The 22,253-nt window shown below is 44.1% G+C and overlaps 1 protein-coding gene across 2 annotated transcripts in view; it reads left to right on the forward strand.

The window, feature by feature from the left end:
* Positions 1-22,253, forward strand: part of cacna1ea (calcium channel, voltage-dependent, R type, alpha 1E subunit a) — a 131,443-nt gene that overhangs the window by 13,781 nt on the left and 95,409 nt on the right. Inside the window, exon 2 of one of the 2 annotated variants that reach the window (XM_072699682.1) lies at positions 15,435-15,700. In XM_072699682.1, coding sequence (XP_072555783.1) covers positions 15,436-15,700 — 265 coding nt within the window. In that variant the 5' untranslated portion in view covers position 15,435. Of the gene's footprint in view, positions 1-14,524; positions 15,701-22,253 lie in introns of those variants that run through there. The other variant, XM_072699681.1, reaches the window with a different exon arrangement.

Below are 22,253 nucleotides of genomic sequence, written 5' to 3' on the forward strand. Positions count from 1 at the left end.
GTGCTAAGCTCAGACTGGGGTCATCACTTGCTGTTTCTGTATTTACAAAGCAATCTTCTTGCAGTATAAATGAAGAATCTTTTAATTGTGCAAAGAGGAGGGGAGTATCCAAGAATGAAAAATAAATCAGGTTGTACAATAAAGGATAATGCAAAAACAGAATACAGAGCACAAACTTACCATGAATAATCTTTCACAAATTGTGCCTGCGAAGATGAAAAAGTCTGTCACAGCCCTTGTAAATTTCATTTAGCATCTTATATTTTACTTTATGTTCCATGGAATTTTAATAACTCAGGTATGCTACCTGAGTAAAATGATTATTGCCTTTGCTAAAGGAGGGCGGCAGAGAATGTGAATATTAGATGATTGGTTTTGAAGTCATTTTTCATGCTGTCCTGTTGTCCTGTGAGAACTGGCCTGAATTGCAAGTCAGCAGTTGCTTCTATCTGCTGTTCATTGCAGGATTCATTTATTTGTACAATGAGATTAGTTGGTGACGTTCAGGTGCACGGTGACGTTCAGGAACACGGTGACATTCAGGTGCATGGTGACGTTCAGGTGCACGGTGACGTTCAGGAACACGGTGACGTTCGGGTGCACGGTGACGTTCGGGAGCACGGTGACGTTCGGGAACACGGTGACGTTCGGGAGCACGGTGACGTTCGGGAACACGGTGACGTTCGGGTGCACGGTGACGTTCGGGAACATGGTGACCTTCGGGAGCACGGTGACGTTCGGGAGCACGGTGACGTTCGGGTGCACGGTGACGTTCGGGAACACGGTGACGTTCGGGAGCACGGTGACGTTCGGGAGTCCTGCAGGAAGGGACAAAGCTCCTGCTGGGGTCAGACAGGAACGTCTCACTGTACTCTGCTGTATTCATGCGATTCTGCGCTGCATATGTATTTATTTATGCCCAGCTTTGTCCATGTTTCATTATTTAACATATTATTATTTGATAATTGTATTTATGGTTCTTTGCACTGCGTGGCTAGAGGCAATGTGAAACACAAGGATGTTAGCCGCTCCTTTTGTAAAGGTCTTTCTGGTTCAGTCATGTCCACCAGTGAAGGTTTGCTTTATTGCTGATATTAATCTGCGCTGATGACCTCTGCTGAAGCTCTTCATGATTCTCATCGGTTGGATGCATTTCTCTGCTAAAGTGCCCAGGGGCCACTGGCCTCTTTCACCTCGCCTTGGAACAGATGTCAGACATATTTCGGAATCTTACTTCGGAAGAACTTGGGCTGGGAGAGGGACTGTACTTTATGATGACTGGAAGCTTGTGATCTTGTGCTCACTGGTTCATTATCTAAGATTCTTAAGAGGCTGAGAGAAAGGGAAGTGCATAGGAAATGACTGAATTACACCAAGTTTCTGTGATACATGATATGAAAAAAGGGTTCCAGTTTGTACCTTTGTTTGTCACTGGAGTTGTACCTTACTATTCTGTACCTTTCAAGAGGTACAAACAACATTAATGTACCCCCAATGGTACAAGAATGTTCCTCAGAGAGCTACCATTATCTACAGCTAAGGGTGGCAGACCCTTGAGGTACAAATCGGTACTGTTTTTCTGAGAGTGAAGAACAGAGACTCCTTATGTTAGAGATGAAAGGACTTTGGGAGGAACAGTACTGACATAATCAACAGCCATTTATTTCGTGTTCAAATATGTCTTGGAAGTAACAAGAGGAAACACATATTAACATCACTGCCTTCCTCAATCGTTCATTTATTGAGAGAAATATCTTTAATTATGGATTGCTTGGATACAAGCTCAGAGTCTATAGTAACTCCACTAACATTATGTTTTACACATCCTTTATTTACACATATGTGTCTTTCTGTCACTTGGTTTACATGACATTGGCACTCTGAGGGTGATTTGTGACAGCTCTCCTTTCCTACAGTCCTTTCTGGAGAGTCTGCTTGACCTCTGCGCTGGGAAAGTGTTGTTTACAATAGTACTACTCAGGAAGGAGGCCAGATCCATAAAATCAAAATGTCTGATATCTCCAAACATTCCATCTCCCTTTTCTCTCTGCTCTGCAGTCTCCATGTTTAAGTATACGTTTTTTTTGGAATTTGAAGAAGACTTTCAATAAGGTCTGCTCCAGTTCTTCTGGAATGTTTTTCACTCAGTTATCTAATGACAACTCTACTTTGAAACATCTTCCAGATAGCGACTAAGTAGTGTGCATGACTCCGATGGCCAGATTGTGTCATAAAGAATGGGCAGTGTCCAGATGTTCAGAAATCTGTCACATAAACAAGCTGGAAGGCAAATAAATCAATTTGTCCTCGAGCAGAACCATATGCTGCTTAGTGCTAATTGGTATTTATCTGAGGAACTTTCCCTGTTGACGGTTTGTGGTTCTTGCAAATTTGCAGTTTCTGTTCCTTTCATGTGAATTCATCCATTTTCTCTCTGGTCACTATTTTGCCACAGAGAGCATCCACATCACCGTTTATCTTTTAAGACTGAAATAATTTTTCACAGCAACAGCGAAACATTCTGGAGCCTCAGTACGTTCTTATGAAATGTTCTGTTTATGAAATTTTTTGGAAGATGTACTGTAACAACCTCGAGGGAACGTTTCCTAACAATACTGTGCTGTTTTCTGCGTACTGCCTTGCTCTGCTCTAATGTAAAGATGAGCAGTCTCTTCACCCTTTGCGGCAGCATCGCCGACCTGAGTGTTTAGAGCGGATTTAAATATCAAAGGTAAAACCATGTTCTTTGCTGGTGTAATAGCGGGAAAATGATGCCTTTATTCAATGTCCTTTCATGGGGGTAAAAAACAAAAAATGAATGAACCTGTGACCTGCCACATACAAATTGCCCAGCACATAAAATTTTTTTAAAAAAACAAATAGACAGAGCTGAATAAACTCATTTTAGTTTTTGTTAATGAAGCACAGATGTAAGACTTTGTCCAACCATCCACATATCCAGTACGGGGTGCCGGTCGGCCCAAGCACTATTCCAGAAAGCACAGGGCATGAGGCTGTGGTACCGCTGGACAGAATACCAGTCCATCGCAGGGCACATACCCGCTATAGGAGTGGCTCGTGGGAGCTATGGCGGCACGTTATCGCGCTGTGATATGGGCACCTGCTCAATGAACACAAGGGCTCTAGGTGATGGACATGAAACTTTGTCCGGATGCTGGCTTTTCCGTACTATACCGACGTTTATTTAGACCTACAATATAACTGATATCGACATATAATGTGATATCGTGCAACCCTGCAGGGAACCATGTAACACAGGAAAATGTGCAAAAACCACATACCCAGGCAGGGCTCTCAAGTTTCATCAAAAGTTTGGAGTGAGATCACATCTGTTAGGGGCGGAGCCTGTGTCTCACGGTCAATGCGTGATATTTTCTTCTGTCCTGTTCACCACATTTATTGCATCCTGCTCTGCCATTTCCACCTTGTCTGCACTCTGTATGTACGCATTCATGTAATAACTTGCTTGCAATGGGATCACATGTAACTTATGCTGGAATTTACCCAGAAACAACAAATGCTATCTTCTGATTGGCTGGTAGGTGGATATTAATTCTGTGTAACTCAGGACAGTTATTAAATTGGCGGAGAACTCCACTCTGTATTCCATTAATTCTATATAATGGGACCCCCCTGGTGGGGGTTATCCCTTACTCCTCAGTGTGAGAAACACAAGGTGTGGCGTGTGAGCGTGTGAACTGGTTGAAATGCGTGTGTCTCACGGTCAGGGCTTGGGACTGGAGTCATGCCAGGGCAGAGAAGGGATTTGAACCCCTAACTCAAGAGGTGCTGCCCCTTCAGGCATCATGCTACCTCCAAAGCTTAGCGCAGAAATTACAGCCTAGCTGTGCTCTCAGTTTGAGAAACCTTGGACAGATTAAATCTCTGGGCCTGGGTATCTTAAGATAAATCCTGAGTAACTCAAACTGTGGGGAATTATGTGGAGGAATCAAACTAGAGTGTGATTACTTTTCCTGAATAGGAAATCTGTCTTGCTGGCTTTCCAAATAGTGCGAAAACTACTCAGGGTAATTGCTCACCCTCAGTGAGTAATTTATCTTTGGGGATCTGATGAAAAGCGGTAGCACACACAGGTTCTTCGGCGTGTGGTCATACTTCTGCCTTTAAAGCGCCCTCTTGTGGAATTCCTGGGAACTGATCTTAGCGCTGCTAAGAGACGAGCTGAAATAAGATGTGGGTCTTGTTTTCGTGTTTGTTTTCCGTTTTTAATTGCGAAGGGCTTTCGTAACGAGAGACTGTTTTAACACGGATCTGTCCCAGAACTTTTAACTGTTCCGACTGTCATATATTATTATTAATATTAATATAAACGGCTTTCAGACACCGTTCTTGAAACAATAGTTCATGTGTCACGTCTGGGAACCAGGAAAGAGCGACGATCCAGGCAGCGGTGCTGGTTTCTGCAAAAGGACATTTTATTTATTCATGACTAGAAACAGTCATACAAACCATAACACACAATAATGACCGAGCTGGGGAATACACTAGACCAGGGGTCTCCAACTCCGGTCCTGGAGAGCTACCATCCAGTAGGTTTTCGATCCTACTTGGCTTCTGATGAGCCACACCTGCTCCTGGTATTTACCTTAGAACTGGTGTGGTTCATCGGAAGCCAGGTAGGATAGAAAACCTACTGGATAGTAGCTCTCCAGGACCGGAGTTGGAGACCCCTGGACTATATGGACAAAAGTATTGGGACACCTGGCCATTGCACCTATGGGAACTATTATGACACTCCATTCTAAATCCATAGGCACCAATATGGAGTTGGTCCCCCCTCTGCAGTTATAACAGCTGCCGCTCTTCTGTGAAGGCTTTCCACAGGATTTTGGAGAGTGTCTGTGGGATTTTTTGCTGATTTATCCAGAAGAGAATTTGTGAGGTCAGGCACTGATGTTAGACATGAAGGCCTGGCTTGCACTCTCTGTTCTACTTCATCCCAAAGGTGTTTGTTGGGGTTGAGGTCACTTTGTGGCTGAGTTTCTGTTCTTCCTAAATGCTTCCACTTGCAATAATGCAAGACAATAATACCACTTACAGTTGATCATGGAATATATAGCATGAAAGAAATTTCATGAACTGATTTATTGCATAGGTGGCATCCTATGATAGTACCACACTTGAATTCACTGAGTTCTTCAGAACGACCTCTTCCTTCACAAATGTTTGTAAACCTGACTGCATGACTAGGTGCTTATACATCTGTGGCAATGGGTCTGAATGAAACACCGGAATTCAGTGATTAAGAGGTGTGTCCCAATACTTTTGTCGATATAGTGTATGTACATCGGTAACAAGACACAGACAGTTGTGGACGGTTAACACATTAGGCTGGAAACAATACGGTGATTTTGGGATGGCCAGCGACCTCTCCTGGCCAAATGGGAACATGATGGGTTGTTAGGACACGTCCTGATAGAATGTCTAAATAGTGTAACGAACTGCAACATAAGTTCCGCCGGTGGGCTGATACAGTGGCCACAGACCTGCAGGGCTTCCCTGCTCTCTATCTGTCTTCTGCCCTGAGTCTGTGGGCTTCATGTGTTCTTCCCATGTCTGCGTGTGTTTTTCCTCCCGCAGTCCAAAGAGCCTCAGTTAGCATGAGCTGCCATTAAAGTGTGTTTGTAGCGGGGATCCCTCTATTATGCCCCATGTTTCTCTTGAAATAAGCTCCAGGCTCGATGCCCCATGGAATTGAATATTGAATAAGTGATTACAGAAAGTCGACGTATAGCCCTTCACTTTCTGCAGTTCAATTTACACTTAAAATTATTTCTACTATACTATGTTTTTCATTAATCATCTGTTCAAAATCATAATAAAGATACATTATATATATATATATATATATATATATATATATATATATATATATATATATATATATATATATATATATAGTTTAGTTGTTGTCTGTAGCTGTTCATTGCTTATGGTAGCTCAGTGGGTTACACTGTTGTCTGTCACCTGCTGGCTTGGGGGTTTGGAACACACCTCCCTTCTGGTGTAACATTTAGCATGCTCTTCCTGCGTTATGCTGGTTTTTCTCGCATCCCCCTGCCCCCCACCCCCCAACACTAAGCAGTTACAAGATGGACGGACCATGTAAAATTAGCACATTTTAATCAAGTTCAAATGTTGATATCTACTGCATGGCAGTAGCAAATGCTGCAGTACGAGCCTGAAATATCATCCCAGCTTTGCTGCCAAACAGCTTTCTGTGTTCCCACGAGTGCCCCTGCCATGACTAGTAGCCCCCACTTCCCCCAGCTTGCTGTTCATGAGGCTACTGATGGCAGGAGAGAGCTTCGACTTGCACCTCCTGCCTGCCCTCGCCTTCCCCCCCAGCTGCCGCGCAGGCAGGTTACACTTCAGCAGCTTGTATTTGCGTCGGGTCAGACCCATGTGTCAATCAATCCACACAAGCTGAGCGGCACTCTCCGAGGCTGTGCCGGGACTCTCCGAGGCTGTGCTGGGACTCTCCGAGGCTGTGCTGGGACTCTCTGAGGCTGTGCCGGGACTCTGAGGCTGGAACTCTCCAAGGCAGTGCTGGGACTCTCTGAGGCTGTGCGGGACTCTCTGAGGCTGTGCTGGGACTCTCCGAGGCTGTGCCAGGACTCTCTGAGGCTGTGCTGGGATTCTCCGAGGCTGGGACTCTCCGAGGCTGTGGCAGGACTCTCTGAGGCTGTGCTGGGACTCTCCGAGGCTGTGCTGGGACTCTGAGGCTGGAACTCTCCAAGGCAGTGCTGGGACTCTCTGAGGCTGTGCCGGGACTCTCTGAGGCTGTGCTGGGATTCTCCAAGGCTGGGACTCCCCGAGGCTGTGCCAGGACTCTCTGAGGCTGTGCTGGGATTCTCCAAGGCTGGGACTCCCCGAGGCTGTGCCAGGACTCTCTGAGGCTGTGCTGGGACTCTTCGAGGCTGTGTCGGGACTCTCTGAGGCTGTGCTGGGACTCTCTGAGGCTGGAACTCTCAGAGGCTGTGCTGGGACTCTTCGAGGCTGGGACTCTCTGAGGCTGTGCTGGGACCCTCCGAGGCTGTGTCGGGACTCTCTGAGGCTGTGCTGGGATTCTCTGAGGCTGGGACTCTCCGAGGCTGTGCTGGGACTCTCTGAGGCTGTACCAGAACTCTCTGAGGCTGTGCCGGGACTCCGAGGCTGTGCTGGGACTCACCGCACTCTGAAACCCGCACTGCTTCTGTTCAGACTCTAACGCTTCTGTTTTCAGTATAAATTGTTATTCCAAAACTCGGGATACTGATCATTGTTTTCTATCTGAATTTATGCATATTCTAAGGGGTTAAAGGTCAGCGCTGTTTTCATGAGGCATAACAAGGTCATTGCCCATCCCCCGTATCCCATGGAAACGGCAGAGCCACCGCCAAGCTGAATCGCCACGATTTTCACTGGAGCCTGAGAGGCATCCCCATCCCGCCACACTAAGCTTTCATGCTCCCCGAGCTGCCGGCCCCGCAGCCCTCTGTCAGGAGCTGGCTTTGCCCAAACCGCCATCTGTCCCCCTTTTGGTACACTAGCCTCTCCCTGACACTTGTCCCAGGGGGGGGTCGCTTTTGCCAGGGGCGTCTTCTACCCCCCCCACGCCATTCACTGTGGCCCGAGATGGGAATGTGAATGGCTCCTGTGATGACGTTACCTCAGTGGTTTTAAAACCAGGTTTCACAGTTTTACACAGAAATGACAAAAGTGTGTGTGGTCTGGTTAGTTCTTCTGGAGATAACCCAGTTGTTCTGACTTAAGTAATCATTAGTAAAAAGAACAAAACTTCTTCTCTCTCTCTACTTCTGGACTGTCTTCCTTGAGCCAGTGGACCACATCCCGGTGGCTTTAAGATCTGGTCTCCCCCCTCACCATGACAGACCTGCTTACCGTTGAGTTCAAACGCTCCGAGAAGCAGCTTTTCCCAGATTTCCAGCAGACGGAGAGGAACACGCAGTGCAGAGGCACTTTTACTGGCTCAAAATGATTTTCATGACTGGATTTTGAGTGAGATGGTGAGAAGGCCATCTTTGGTTGGACTGTTTGATCTCTGACATCTTTGCTGTAAATGAGCAGATAGTGTGCTGATATAAATGCAGGCATGTGTGTGTGTTTTGGGTAGGCCTACACGTCTTATCGCCCGTAGCCATTAGTATTAGTATTAGTATAACAGCATTTGTTTATCTTTCCCAGCTGATGTTCTTCAGGTGTGACGTCATGGTTATCAGCTTTGGTTTTTTTCCTGCCATGACATGATTGTCTTTGAGTAGCATTGAAAGTGCTTTCAGGCACAGGTTCAATCACCAGCAATGTCCCATCTTGAATATTAATGCCTTAGCAATTCCGTTTGGTCATCCAGCTGGCCGTGGTTGAAGTGTTTCACTTCAGTGAGCAGCTTTTAAGTACCAGCAGGGGGAGCCAAAGATCTAGACATGCAGCCTCATGACCCAGAATGATGTATGCCTTCAGCAATGCCTAATGTCATTCAATAAGGACCTCTTACAACATCTCCTGAGTATTAATGAAATCTCTGCCAACACTTCGTTTCTCCTTTTTAATTCTGTGAGCCTAAAGGTAAAGTCTGCAGTATTTCATATCCGTGTCCCACATTAAAGAAGTATATTTGTTTTATGTAAGCCATGTTGTATGGATCTTTTCATGGTCCTTCTGTGGTCAAGTTACATGAACTTTGGAGAATCTTGATTTCCAAATATTTTGGGATCTCGGTGTCTGAGCTGGCTTGTTGTTTGTATTAGAATTTGTTATTACGGTGTCATTTTACAGAGTGGTGCCATGTCTGATACGGTAGTTGGTAACATAAAGGATATTCATTTGAAAAATATACATTTCCAATTTTTAAAAGGTCTTAGGGACTAGGGTGGTGAGGCTGATTAGCAGCATTGTTGTCGCAGCCAGACGGAAATTTCTGCATCTCTGTGGAGCAGATTCTGCATAATGTATACTTTTACTTTAGTCTCATTGGTATGCATGCAAACATCTAGGTATTGCATGATCTTGCAGTCTTGCCCTTCATTCTGAGCTCATCCTGTAGTTCATGAGTCACTCTGCTATCGACCACTGGTTTTATGTAGACTGCAGCTGTCAGGAGCCCTAGGGATGGGACTGATCAGCATCAGTGCCTCCTTTGGCTAGTTTGTGTCCCTTTCCCCTTTTAGTGCCACATCACCTAATCTGCACTGTGCAACACTGCCATCTACAGGTGGGAGTATGAATGAGAGAAATACACTATGGGAGCTGTGGGCAGTAGAAGATGTGGTGTGAGGTGTAAGGTCAAAAACGGTCCAAAATTCCCACAGTATGCAGAGCAGCCAGTGCTTCAGTTCTGAGCAGTGAATAGATATGTTTCTGCTCATGTGGTAACAGTTAAATGCTAGGATAATGGTTGTCTTTAGTGTTGCTAGGTAACCCAAAGAAGCACCAAAACACTAATAAGGACGGAGGTGAATATTCAGTTCATAGTTTCAAACATTGCAGAAGCTTTTCTGTGGTTACAAATAGAGGGTAAACATAAAATGGGCATATAAGTGAGGCTGTTATCAAAATGTTTTTAACATTTGTCTGTAGTAGAACCAATTGTTTATTCTGGTTAGGGTCGCAGGGGAAAGAAACATAAACCATTAAAATGATCTATCTCTGTGGCAGGTTGTCTGTGTGTGGTTTTGGTGCTGTAAAGTGTTTACTTTGTATCTAATGGTGTCTGTCCCTTGAGTGGAGAAAGGACAGGACATACATAACTTACCTGCTGGTCAGAAGCGCTTCACTGAAACAAAATGAGAGGAAATATCGGACGTATACATACATGCGGCTAGCTATTTATGGGGGCAATTTGAGCCTGCTGAAGACTACAGCAGTAATTTCTCAGCTGGCAGCTAAGCGTTTATTGTGAATTTGGGTGCACTCCTCAATCGCCGCATCAACTGCGACAACAATTCAACAATTCACAGGGGATGTGGCTGGGCCAAGGGTGTCGTGTCAGGCTCCACCACTAGAGGGGGCATGACGTTTTAGTCTGCCAGGTCAAGCACTGACTTGAACATAAGTGACCAATTTCATCCTTTTATCATTAACCAGGATTATGGGAATGTGCTCATTGTGATGCAGTTTGTCTTTTAGAAGTATCAATAAGGTCAACTCCAGTGCCAGTGGAAGCCCATGTGGATCCCTAGGCAGGCTTCACTGCAGCACTGCTCCCAATAAACTGTACCCCCAGTTTCACTTTGCCTTGGACAGTTTGATCTTGAAGTGTAACATTCATTCATTCATAAAAAGGAATCTATGTGAACGATTTTAGTTCAGAACATCAACAGCCCCGCAAAATGTTTTAGTATCTTTTGCTCCAGCACCTGCCTGTAATTTAGCCTGATTATTCTGACTGCATTTCCTCATCCATCCACCTTAAATGACCAGATGAGTTTATTTTGCCACCGTGTCCCTTTGGCCATGAGAGATGCTCCTTTGCAACAGCCAAGTCCGCCATTCTCCCGTCTACATCAGCTTCCCATGTATAAACTTAAATACGCCGTCACTCTCTTCAGATAGTTATATTTAATTGTAATCTTTGCAGGAAAAATATTATTTTTTCCAGTGAGTCCTTCATTTGCAGCACCAGATCATTAAGTGGTTTGCAAAGTCTTAATTGCACATATTGGCAGTAAGTGGATGGTCCTGCCAGAAAAAGGCCGCCGTCCGTCAGCCGGGGACACGACGCCACCATTAACGTCCCCATTAGGGAAAAGCACTCCCCGGCAGAGAGGTCGGGCAAAGAGACGGCGGTATGTGGGCAATCGTGAATTGCAAGGTGTATTGTCTCCATGGAAACCGCTCCAGGGACAAAAAAGAACGAAACTCTACGTGTCGCAGGAGGCACCCTACGGGTGGCCCTGAATGATGGGATCTGGCACTGAGTGACATCACAGCACTGACCATGCCGCATGCTAACACAACTCAGGCCTTTCTGCTAATCCCAGTCAGCTCCCCAGTTCATCAAAACACAAATCATATATTACCTCCAATATATCACAGCATATATCTATATATAAACATATATGTGTTTTATTGATTGATTACATATAGAGGCATGTTTTTATAAATCCTCATATGTATATGATTACATGAAGTATCGAGGGTGAGTCCAGTTAACATAAGCATTCTTCTTTTTCTTTCAGTGTAATGGCGTGCTTTTTACTCCATTACCACTGTGAACAACACACAGAAGGGCTCCTGTCTGCCGGCTCTCTGTAGCCCGTTCCTGGTTCTGTGTAATTAAAGAGGGGGTGGGGTGGGGGGGGGCTGGTTTCGCTCCTCGCTGAGTTCTCTCCTTTGGCCCAGATGGTTGCAGCCCCCTGGCAGATTTGGCCCCCCATGCAGAGGGTCTGTGCCCTGTCCTTTTTTTGGACGAGGGCTGTGTCTTTTTCAGCATCTGCTTTTTTCTCCAACCCCCCCCCCCCTCCCAACCCCCACTCCCCGACAGCCCCGCAAAATGTTTTAGTATCTTTTCCTCCAGCACCTGCCTGTAATTTAGCCTGATTATTCTGACTGCATTTCCTCATCCATCCTCCCTCCTTTCTCCCAATGAGTTGAACCTCAAAAACGCCTTGACTGGGGTTTCTCCAGCTACACCGACAGGCTGCCTGGTGACTTCAAATTGCCCGCGGTGGGTGACTGTGGTCCTGTGCGTGTATGAGGCCCTGCGATGGCCTCCCATCCTGTCCAGGGTGTACCCCAGCCTTTCGCCCTGTGCTGACCCCCCCCCCGACACTTACTGGGATAAGCAGATGGATAAACGGGGTTCTGTTCTGTATCTCTGACACCAGGCTTTTGGGGAGCAGGGAGAGGACATTAGTGCCTTAACTCTGCTCGCGATTTCTGTGTAGTTATGGGTAACACTGGATGTTTAATAAAGCTTAACCGCAGATGTTATGAACTGTATAATGTGCGATTTTCTTATGATCACATTTTCTCAGTAATGGTTTTTCCTGTTTATTTCCCTTTTTCTCCCTTGTTTTGCCTTAGAAATTAAACATTTGTCTCTCCATCTGCTCACCTTCAGGGCGGTGTGCCCTCGGTCAGGCCAGCCGGTTATGAGGGACAGGCTCTTCAGGGTCGCCCCCCCGCCCCCCCCCCCCCGTGCAAACAGGGCGCCCCCATGGCTGTGATATCCTTTCTGTTGGCTGCCTGCTCCCTGTCATCAGAGGCTTTGGGCAGAGCGCTATGAAAGCGCGTTGACACTCACCTCCCCCAGAGCCGCTGTGCCGGCCTCCCAGCATTCCCGGCAACATACATCTGGCTTTTTTCTTCACCCCCCACCCCCCCATCACGAAGTGTTTGCCTGACAAAACCGAGGGCTGGGGCTCCTCACACCTGTCGCTGTTCGTTAGGAGAACCTCTCTGTGGCAAATGGTTTATTTAGCAATCCAGAAAGTTCTGGACATCTGCTTCGGGTTCTACGGCAGATTCCCGGAAGAGATTGTGAAGCAGCACACAGACTAACGTTGTATTTAATGGCCAGGTTTCTAACTAACGGTACATTATTCATCAACGTGATTTAGATTTGTGCCACCGGGAACATCCCCTTCCTTGGTTTTGAGCATGATTTGTGTGGCTGTTCTAGGTAGATATAGAACTGAGAAGGTTCAATTATTCTCTTCCATTAGTAGTTGCCAGGAATGATGCTCTGAAGAGGATGCGTTTTTCAGATCACTCTTATCAAAAATTTGTAGATGAGCATTGCATTCATCTTAGGGGTCCTTTATGCGGAAAGCGGGTGTGTGTGGGTGTGTGTAGGGTGTGGGCTCGGAAACAGGGTGTCAGTGTGAGGGGTTTCACTCTGTGTTCTCGAGGTTATCTCCCTTAAAAAGCAAGTCAGTCTCAAACGTGAATTTCCCTTAAAAAAGTGCATTTCTGCTTTTAGCTCACAGACAGCAGCCATAAGATGCATCTTCTCTTTCTGTTTTTAAATGCCTAGGTGTATTGCTCTCGCTGTAACGGCCTGAATTTCCAATGACCAATCCGGCCTTTATTAGTGCCGCCTAGACATAACATTAATTTCGGGTTTTCGCCCCCTCAGCATGACTTCTGACTTTCTCTTTCCCCTCCTATCATCAAACTTTCAGATAAATAAGGATCGTTCATTTCCTAATTGGACCCCCCCACACCACTCCAAGCATCCTGACCCAATCTCTTTATCTGTTTTTGCTTTTTTTCTTTTGACAGTTAATTTTCTGCCTAATAAAATCAGAATTATGTGGTTCCTTTGCAGTTTTTGGGTTGTTCTGCACGATGTAGGAGTATCCCAAGGGAAAAGGCCTCTATCTTAAATAATGGAGATGCTGGAGCCTTATTAGTGTGGAGCTCATTATCATTGCTGAGGTGCTAATCCTCACTGACATCTATTTGGGGTCACAGCCTCTGTCTATTCAAGCCAGACTCCGGTCTCTACATTAACTTGGGATCTGTTTTTGTGTCACTCGCGTCAGTTGTGGAACCTATTTAAAACGTATTATTCGTAATTAATTGTTTATACTGAATGTACTTATAATGTATGAATCTTAGTTTTGTTTTATCTGACAGCTTTTTTAACCAACGCCTTAATTACTCATGTTAAATCCTTCTTACTTCTTAAACATTGTTCTTTTAATATATAAGCCTAACTTAGAGAATATTAAGAACATTAAACGAAATGTGCACATTTTGGCAGGAATTGCCAAACCATTTTATGGGGACGGCATCTAGATTTGTAACTCACCTTGCGCAGGCTGCATGCCCATTTATGACCGACTCATACCAACTCTCTCTGCCTGCAGAAAAGGACTCATTGGAAGGTCCTGTTATGTTTTGCACCAGTACTGTACCTTTCATCACGTCCTTATGCGGAAGGGCGCTACGTGAATAAGCGCTAAAATGAATAGTGGGCTATTGTACATCTGTTACTGGCATGATTGTCACTTCTGAAAGTGCATTGGGGTGCAGTGATGGTGAACTTCGATTTTTTTCATTCGCGTTTAACAAGCAAATGCGTAAAACCATAACATTAATATAATAATATTATAATTTTAATGGTTTCGTCCGATACGCAGTATACTTTCTTTCTCCAATAATATATAAAACGATAAGAGGTCTATTAGACAAAACGACTCAGGAATCAGCTAATATTTATATTACTAATCTATTATCATAAAGTAAACGTGTTTCTTTCATCAGTGGATACCAGTGTAATGCCATTAGTTTATTACAGTTAGGTTGGGGAAAATTAGTTTGACCTTTAAAAGATCCTAATAAAAGGATATCTCCATGGTTACCGTACTGTTTAATTTTCCTTAAGATGCGGAACGTTGTATTAAATAAATTAGCACGATAATAAAATGTAAAAAAAAAAAAATCAATATGGAACGGGAGGTAGGGGAAGGGACAGCCTATTCCCCCCCATCATGTTTTGTACACATGATTCGTTTTCTTTACGACATGTGGGGTGTTTTACACCGGCTTGTCTAATGACATAGGTGCATGAAATCGCTACCCTCCGGTTTATTTGCAATATTTCTATATTAGAAAGCTCGTTGCATTTCAGCTGCTTTACCGTACTATTAGGTGAACAGTGTAGCACTGGCACTAGAAGAATAAGTTTAGCGTTATGATAAGAGAGGGCTTTTTATGATCTGGAGGTGATGGAGGGGTTGCATTCAGTTTGGGGTGGAGAGCAAGAGAGATCGGATTGCAATGAGATAATAAGCGATATTTTGTGCTATCGAGCTAGGCTGGAAAAACAAGCCAAATAGCGTCTTTCGTTTTAATTGTGCAGTCTTCTTGCAAGCAAATGTAATTTAACTGGGAAGAGCGGTGACGTTTAGAGACTGATAGGAAATAACGGGATTTGGACGGTGAAAGCCCGCAGTTGGTCTTCAGGCGGGATTGTCATATTTAAGGAGAAAGATCTAGGGTTTGAAAGAGTTTTGAAGTGCAAAGAAACTTTTTCCCACTGTTTTACGGCCCATGTGATGTGCTGCAGAGAGAGAAAAACATTAGACCCAGCGTGGATTTGCGACTGGGTTGAAGATGCGCTACCTGAATTTCTCCGACGGATGAAGGCGCGCTAGAGAGAGTCTGCCTCGCTTTCCTTAGAAAAATCATACCGGAGTTGAGGCAGAAAAAAGGCAACGGAGATCCGACTTTGTGTTTTAAAGGATTAACATCTTTTCATCCTGTTTTTTTGGGGGATGCGATCATGCTAACCCCCGCGGGGTGACTAACTGGGGGATCATCATGGACTGAAATAAGAGGGAGCATTTTTCCTTCTTGAATCCCATGTCACCTTGCTGATCGGTTTTCTTGGGACTAATCCTTCTTTTTCCTCTTCTCCCCGTCTGCTCCTCTCCTGGCAGAATGGCCCGATTTGGAGACGACGTCCCGGGCTTGCTGGGACCCGGGGAAGGGGGATCCGAGCGCAACAGGAACCGCGAAGGAGCTGCGGTGTCTACAGGTGGTGTTTCACCGGCGTTTAAGCAAACTAAAGCGCAGAGAGCCCGCACCATGGCCCTGTACAACCCCATTCCCGTAAGACAAAACTGTTTCACCGTCAACCGATCGCTCTTCATCTTCGGAGAAGACAACGTTATTCGAAAATACGCAAAGAAGATCATTGAGTGGCCATATCCTTTTAATATACGTTGGTGCAATGTCCACCACCCCTACAACAAACAGGTACACACTGTAATACTGCTGCTTTAAGCAGCACTCATATACTTTCTGGTCTACTTATGCATCAATAAACAGTAAGTACATTCTCAATGTTACTAGTACTATGTGGCCACCAGATTTCAGTTTGCCTGGATGTATAAAATTGGTTTACCAATCCACATATTTCGTACAATAAGTGTTAAATCTGCGAAAATCAGTGAACCATTTCATATAATTGGTTGACCTTTGCTAATGTGCCTATAGTTTCTCACATTGCTACGGTGGTGAATGTTTTTCAGCATGTTCGAATGGTCTGCATTTACGCTACTAAGGACGCTATGATCCGCATCAAAGTTAGTGCCCACAACTAGACTACTTTGCCACCCATGCATACTGAAAAGGCGATTAATGTAACGTGTGTGGAGGAGAATTGCGCTATATACTACTCGGATTCCTGGGTGAGTGAATTGGAATTTCACATTGGCCATATCTACGGTTTCTCCTTAAAATTATAACTTTTATTTGAAAAACAAACTATATTTAGGAAACGGAAGCAGCAGTAAGACGGCGCAGTCAGGATTTCAGCACCAAGGTCAGCAGCGTCTCTCTGGCGTTAATGCAGAGGCTGATCCTGCTCATAAACCCACACGCATCCAGATCTGTTTGTGTTAATTGTACATGTCTTGTTGTGCTGCACTATAAGGGTGAGGAAATGCATTGCGATCTGAGCGGGATCTGTTGCTCCCTCCCCCAGCCCATCCCTTTCCACCCTGCCCCAGCATGCAGGTGCCGTCCTTCCTTCTTTATTCCGCGATCCTGCACCAGAGTTTTGCCTGTATTCAGGCGGCGTGTGCAGGGCGTCACTCCGGTGCGCTGCTCCTTCATTTCACTCGCACTAAGTGCGGCTTAAATGTAAAATGGCTAGTGGAGGTGATTTGTCTATCTAGTTTATTTCCACACGGAGTGTCTAGAAAGAGTAAATCCGTTTATAAAAGCACCACAAAGATAGTTTGTCGTCACAGGCGTAAGTGACACGAGTAATTGTGACTCAGAGTCACGCGTCTGTCGCCGTGCTCTGTCATGGGGGGGTGACGCGTCCGGATTTGGCAGGTGCATCTTTCCCATCTCCTATTTTGTTATTGCGCTCTTACATCTTTAATTACACCGAGAAACAGACTGTCTCGAGAACACAGTATAACTTAATTAGCAAAAAGAGGAATAGAAAACGAAGACGGAGGCTAATCAGAATTCTTTAGCCCGCCCGTACAAATGGAGAGCCCCTAGGTCTTAAACGCAAATGGCCCCCATTGCAACGTTCCATTTTAAACCTAGCCCCGATTATACTTCCACCATTCAGTCTTCCTGAAGAAAAACAAACAAACAAAAAATTCAATAGTTAGAAACGCCTCCCCCACTCCAGTTCCCCCGACTACAGACACTGATTTTTTAACCCTGTCATAATAATTAAAATATTTTTTTAGCAAAAGCAATCGCAGATTTTCGTGGGTGGGATTTGAAAAAGAAATTGCAGAGGCAATGGCAACACTCTGAGGCAGCACAAATAGCTTAGTTACTCAGTCACTACTCAAGAACAAATCATGAACTAGTATAATTCCTGGATGAAAACATGAGCCATCATGACGTAGTTACATATGCACTACTGTGGATTAAATTAAAGTTAAGAAAAATGCTTTACAGTGACAGTATCTAGTGTTCATTCACTAATCCACAGTAGTGCAAGTTTATAGGTAGACATGAGCACATTAAGAATCCAGTGGTGTAAACGCTCTGTGTGATCGCAGACAGGCTCAGGCAGGTGTCTCTGAGTAAGCAACAGCTGTTCAAGCCTTTAGATGTAGAACGTGTAGCTCCAGCAAATGCAGGATGATGTTAAGAGTGGTGTGGGGAATGATGTCAAATCCCACCCCACCCCTGCCTCACACGACCAAAGTGAAGTTGAGGATGGGACATTTGGTACTAGTTAGAGAGAGAGAATATAACTCTATCTGATGCTGCTGTTGTACATCTGAAGCAGGTTCCAGGTCCACGTTCCAGGTCCACGTTCCAGGTTAGCTTGTAGAGTCTCTGTCCTCCATGCTTCTGCAAGCTCCTCTCATATTAGCTGGGCAGATGTTACTTATCAAATCTAAACATACTTTAGAATGTGTCATTAAAAAAAGACAGTGGTACCTCAGAACTCAAACTTAGTCTGTTCAGAACTCCAGATCGAATCCTAAAAAGTTCGAGTTCTGATCGAATTTTCCCCATAAAGAATAATGGAAAACCAATTAATTGGTTCCCGGCCCCCCCAAAAAATACACCTAAATATGTTTTTTTTTTTAGCATTTAAACACAAAATGAACCGAATAAAACAAGAAGAGCATATACTGTACTAAACACATCTAAGCACATTTATCAAAACAGTAATTTGTAAAGTAAGAAAATAGATAAGATAAGATAGATAAGATTTTAACAACTCTGAGCTATTAGTTAAGTTCTCCCCAAGCGAGCTCGATGGGCCGAATGGCCTCCTCTCGTTTGTATAGTTCTTATTTTCTTGTGTTCAAACAATGTGTAAAGTAAAAAAAAAAAAACAATGTGTCCTGCCCCGATCGTCCGCTCCTTCCGTGTGCCACGCCCCCTCGTTAACCCCTTGTGGAATCCCTGTGTGATCAGCTGTTTCAGTTTGTTCCCCCCAGTCCGGTCATTGTATTGTCCGTCTGCGTTTTTCCTGCCTGACCTGTAATTAAACCCCGTATTCCCCGATACTCTGACGTCTGCGCCTTTGTCTCCGTTCCGTCCCCGCTTGGCACGACAATATTATTATAATTAAATGTATTACTGGTTTATTATTGATATTAAAATAATGAATAAGAAATCTTTATTTTAAAATGTATTTTATTATATAATAATTAATTACTGTTACTGTCTATCATTGTCTAAATGTATTTTTACTGTCTAAATATATGTATTCAGCTAATGTAAACATGCACGATGCTATCACAGCGAATGCGAGGCTGAGACTGAAGCTTTACCCCTTGTTTCCGCTGAGAGACGTGCCGCGTCTCCGCGCGTACAAATTATCTTAGGTCGGCGTTCACGGTTTGACTTCTGAGATTCAGATCAAGTTCTAGGTCATTTTTTTTCGAACTGGTTGGTTCGACTTTTAAAAAATTCGAGTTCTAATGAGTTCGAGAACTGAGGTACCACTGTACCTGGAAATTATTGGTTATCAAATAATTTTACTACAGAAATAATAGGATTTTTATTGTCACTTGTCATTTGTAAACCCCGTTGACCTCGCTACACCCTCATTTATAAAACACTCAAGTAGGTAAAACGTATTGCATGTACAATATCTTGGCTGCCTACATATAAATTTGCCCCATTAATAATCTGATGCAGCCAGAGTATAGGAATGCCTGACCCATAATGAAAGTGAGCCCACTTCACACATCTGAAAGCTTTTTTAAATTGGATTTTATTTCTGTTTTATGTTTATTCAAGTTTATGATGTGTCCCTCAGTGGCACATAGTGATAGAAGTAACTTTTGTTTGCATTTGCTAGTGTTTCACTGCTCAGTCGATAATTCATAGTTACTAACATCATACTTAATTCTGAGGCTGGATTGTTGTACTAGGTATATTCAGATTAAGGACCTTAAACATTTAACATGATACTGGTATAAAGATATAAATTGTCAGTTTGATCGTTTATAAATCGTTTGTCACATTTTCTGTAATATAACTCCATATCAAATAACGTGTGCCTAATTTGCGTAGATTATTAAATGAGAAATGTTGGTGAGTGTTTTTCATAAGACTGTCACTCTGCACTTGGACACAGCACCAGGGAAAGTATTATAAAAAAATTCCTTAAGACAGCTTATGTGTTACTGGACATCCATAAGTAAATACCCATAACATTCAGAGTATTCAGATATCGCTCTTCACAAAATTACTGCTTAAACATATAAATGCCTGTTGATGTTCTCTGTTTTTGATTTAAATCCCTGAAAAGCAATCACTAGCTGAGGAGACAATGCTATGCACAATTTACAACAATGAGCACATGTAATATTGTAGAATTGTATTTTGACTCCCACACCATCTGCTGCCTGTTTGCCGCCCGTAACCTTTCTGCGTCTGTGTCACTGATCCATTTATAATAATATATTACCGTAGATGTTTATATTCTACTTATAACAGTTAGGTAAACTTGTTATAAATCTAGGATATATTTCAAAATGTATTTTCAAAGAACAGGTAAGGTCATGAGAAGGAGATTCTGCTAGTTTTGTTTAAACTAAAAAAAAAATCAGTTCTCATCTGAAAGTGAAGACATTGCAGCTCGATCTGATGCAGAAGCTCTTGGGGCATTTCTGTCAAACACTTTGTAAGTAGAAGTGTGGCTTCAGCTTTGAGAATACAAATAACAAGAAAAACAACTATTAGGGTGGAGTCCCACTTGTTGGTGGCAAAATCTATTTACTTACTCAGACTGTGTTTTGTTCACTGTTCACTGAGTGATTATTAGGTGTCTTTGAACAGTTTTGATATTAATGTGTGGTGTCTGGTAGAAAGATTATGGTTTTGGCAATGCAGCCAGATGTTTGTTATCACAGAGACAGTGAATGACGGCTGTGGCCAGATTAATGTTTGGAGGAATCGTTCTCCCTGGGTGCTGGAAGAGAGCGGATTAGACACGTTTATCTGAATTATTACTTTTTTTGTTTTGATGGAACTAATGAGTTGGTTACACTGGGGCTCAGCTGTTGCTGAGATCAGCCAATTTCTTTGGTTTTCAGATGTAACTTTGCATTGTTGATATGGAGAGGAATGGGGGCCCCGTTAGTTGGCTAATTATCTGGCAGGATATCAAAGTGCTGCAGACCTCTGCCCACATTCCGGAAGCAGAGTGCGCTTTCCCAGTGTAGCCGCCACACACCTGCAGAAGCCTGTGCTGATAATCTCTCTAAACGCTGAGTAACGTGCTGCTTAGCTTTGCTGCTTCTATCACGGCTCTAAGGGGGCGGAGATACTCAGAGGGTTTGGCTTTTGCAATAAATTATTTGTTGAAAGTTTTTATTAATGAGCGGCTTGATTTGTGCTTGCCGAAGGGCAGTGACGCTCTGAGAGTGACCGTCTCTGAGTGTGCCGCCTGCAGGCAGATTGCACATGTGGCAATGTCCCTCCCCCCCACTCTCCCCCATCCCCCCTGATGTCAGCCCAAAGGCCGTGTGCCGCTCGCCGTGACACTGGAGTGGGTTAATGAGTGCAGGCCATTTCATTTTGGCGCCATGCCGCAGCCTTGTGTGTCGCTGACGTGACAGCAGGTCCCACGCTCTTGTGCTAGCGCCCCCTGCAGGAAACCATCAGGGTAGCTAACTTGAAATGAAATGGCACCCTTTAGCCATATGTATAAAAGTATATATGTGTGTGTGTGTGTGTGTATTTATATATTTATATATATATATGCAGCCTTTAGAAAACATTTTTTTTGTTATTATTGTGTCATAGCCCTGACGCCTGGCTGCGCTAGATTTGGTTTTCTAATTTTCCGCTGATTGCTGGCTAGCTGGTGATCAGACATCTCTCGATGGATTTCATTTGTGTCTTGTTTTATGTAATTAACTCTGATCCACCAATATTACACCTAATGATGCAAAATTGGTTTTATACACAACCCCATTCGGCTGTGAGGAATCCGTGGTGATCTCATGTGGAGCCTCCCTTGCTCCTGCAATTAAAACTAGAGGCACATATAAACAAAGCATGAACACGGAGATCAGATATGAAAGCAGAGGCTTCTTTGAATGCTCAAAGAGACCCGCCTGTTTGTTATACTGGAGGCAGAAATATAGGCTCTGTCAGGACTGACAGAGTGAGATGGGCTGTCTTGACAGTACAGGAAGGAGTTATTTCCTTTGTGTTTTGAGATTTCACAGGTTGTGGTGGTCTAGAGTGAAAAGTGCCCTAAACAATCTAAACAGGTTGTGGCTTTTTCACTATTTTATTCCTGGTGAGGTCTCCCAGGTGCTTAAACTGTGCGCTTAAGGGTCTGGTCTTGTCCTAATGCCCACACAGCCAGAGCTTGAGTTTTCCATTTATTACTTCACCAGAACTGGAACCAGTCAGGTGTATTCTTGTGTAAGTTTTGATCTGGTGTAGTTTTAGAGCTAGTGCCTGGTTTTGACCCGGTGCTGATAATGTCAGAATTCTCAAATATCTCCCTGACGAGACTCTGAATGGAGGTTATGCTTGGAAGTGTGGAGCCACTCACGTTGATGCCCAGTAAACCTGCCGGTGTGAAAAGATCTCACGGATATGCATGCAAAACCACGGGGTTAATCAGGCTTTAGCCCCTCAATTAAGAGGGATAGATCGACGGGACCTTTCTGTGCCCCCGCGAGTGCTGTCAGGGGGGTGGATGTGGGGGTCAATTATGGGGAGCAGAGGAGTCAAATTAATGAGAAGTGTAAGCGGTGAGGGGGGTCACAGGGGGCGGCCAGCTGGTGAGGGCC

Source organism: Paramormyrops kingsleyae, chromosome 15 (genome assembly GCF_048594095.1).
Source record: "Paramormyrops kingsleyae isolate MSU_618 chromosome 15, PKINGS_0.4, whole genome shotgun sequence".
Classification (NCBI taxonomy): Eukaryota; Metazoa; Chordata; class Actinopteri; order Osteoglossiformes; family Mormyridae; genus Paramormyrops; species Paramormyrops kingsleyae.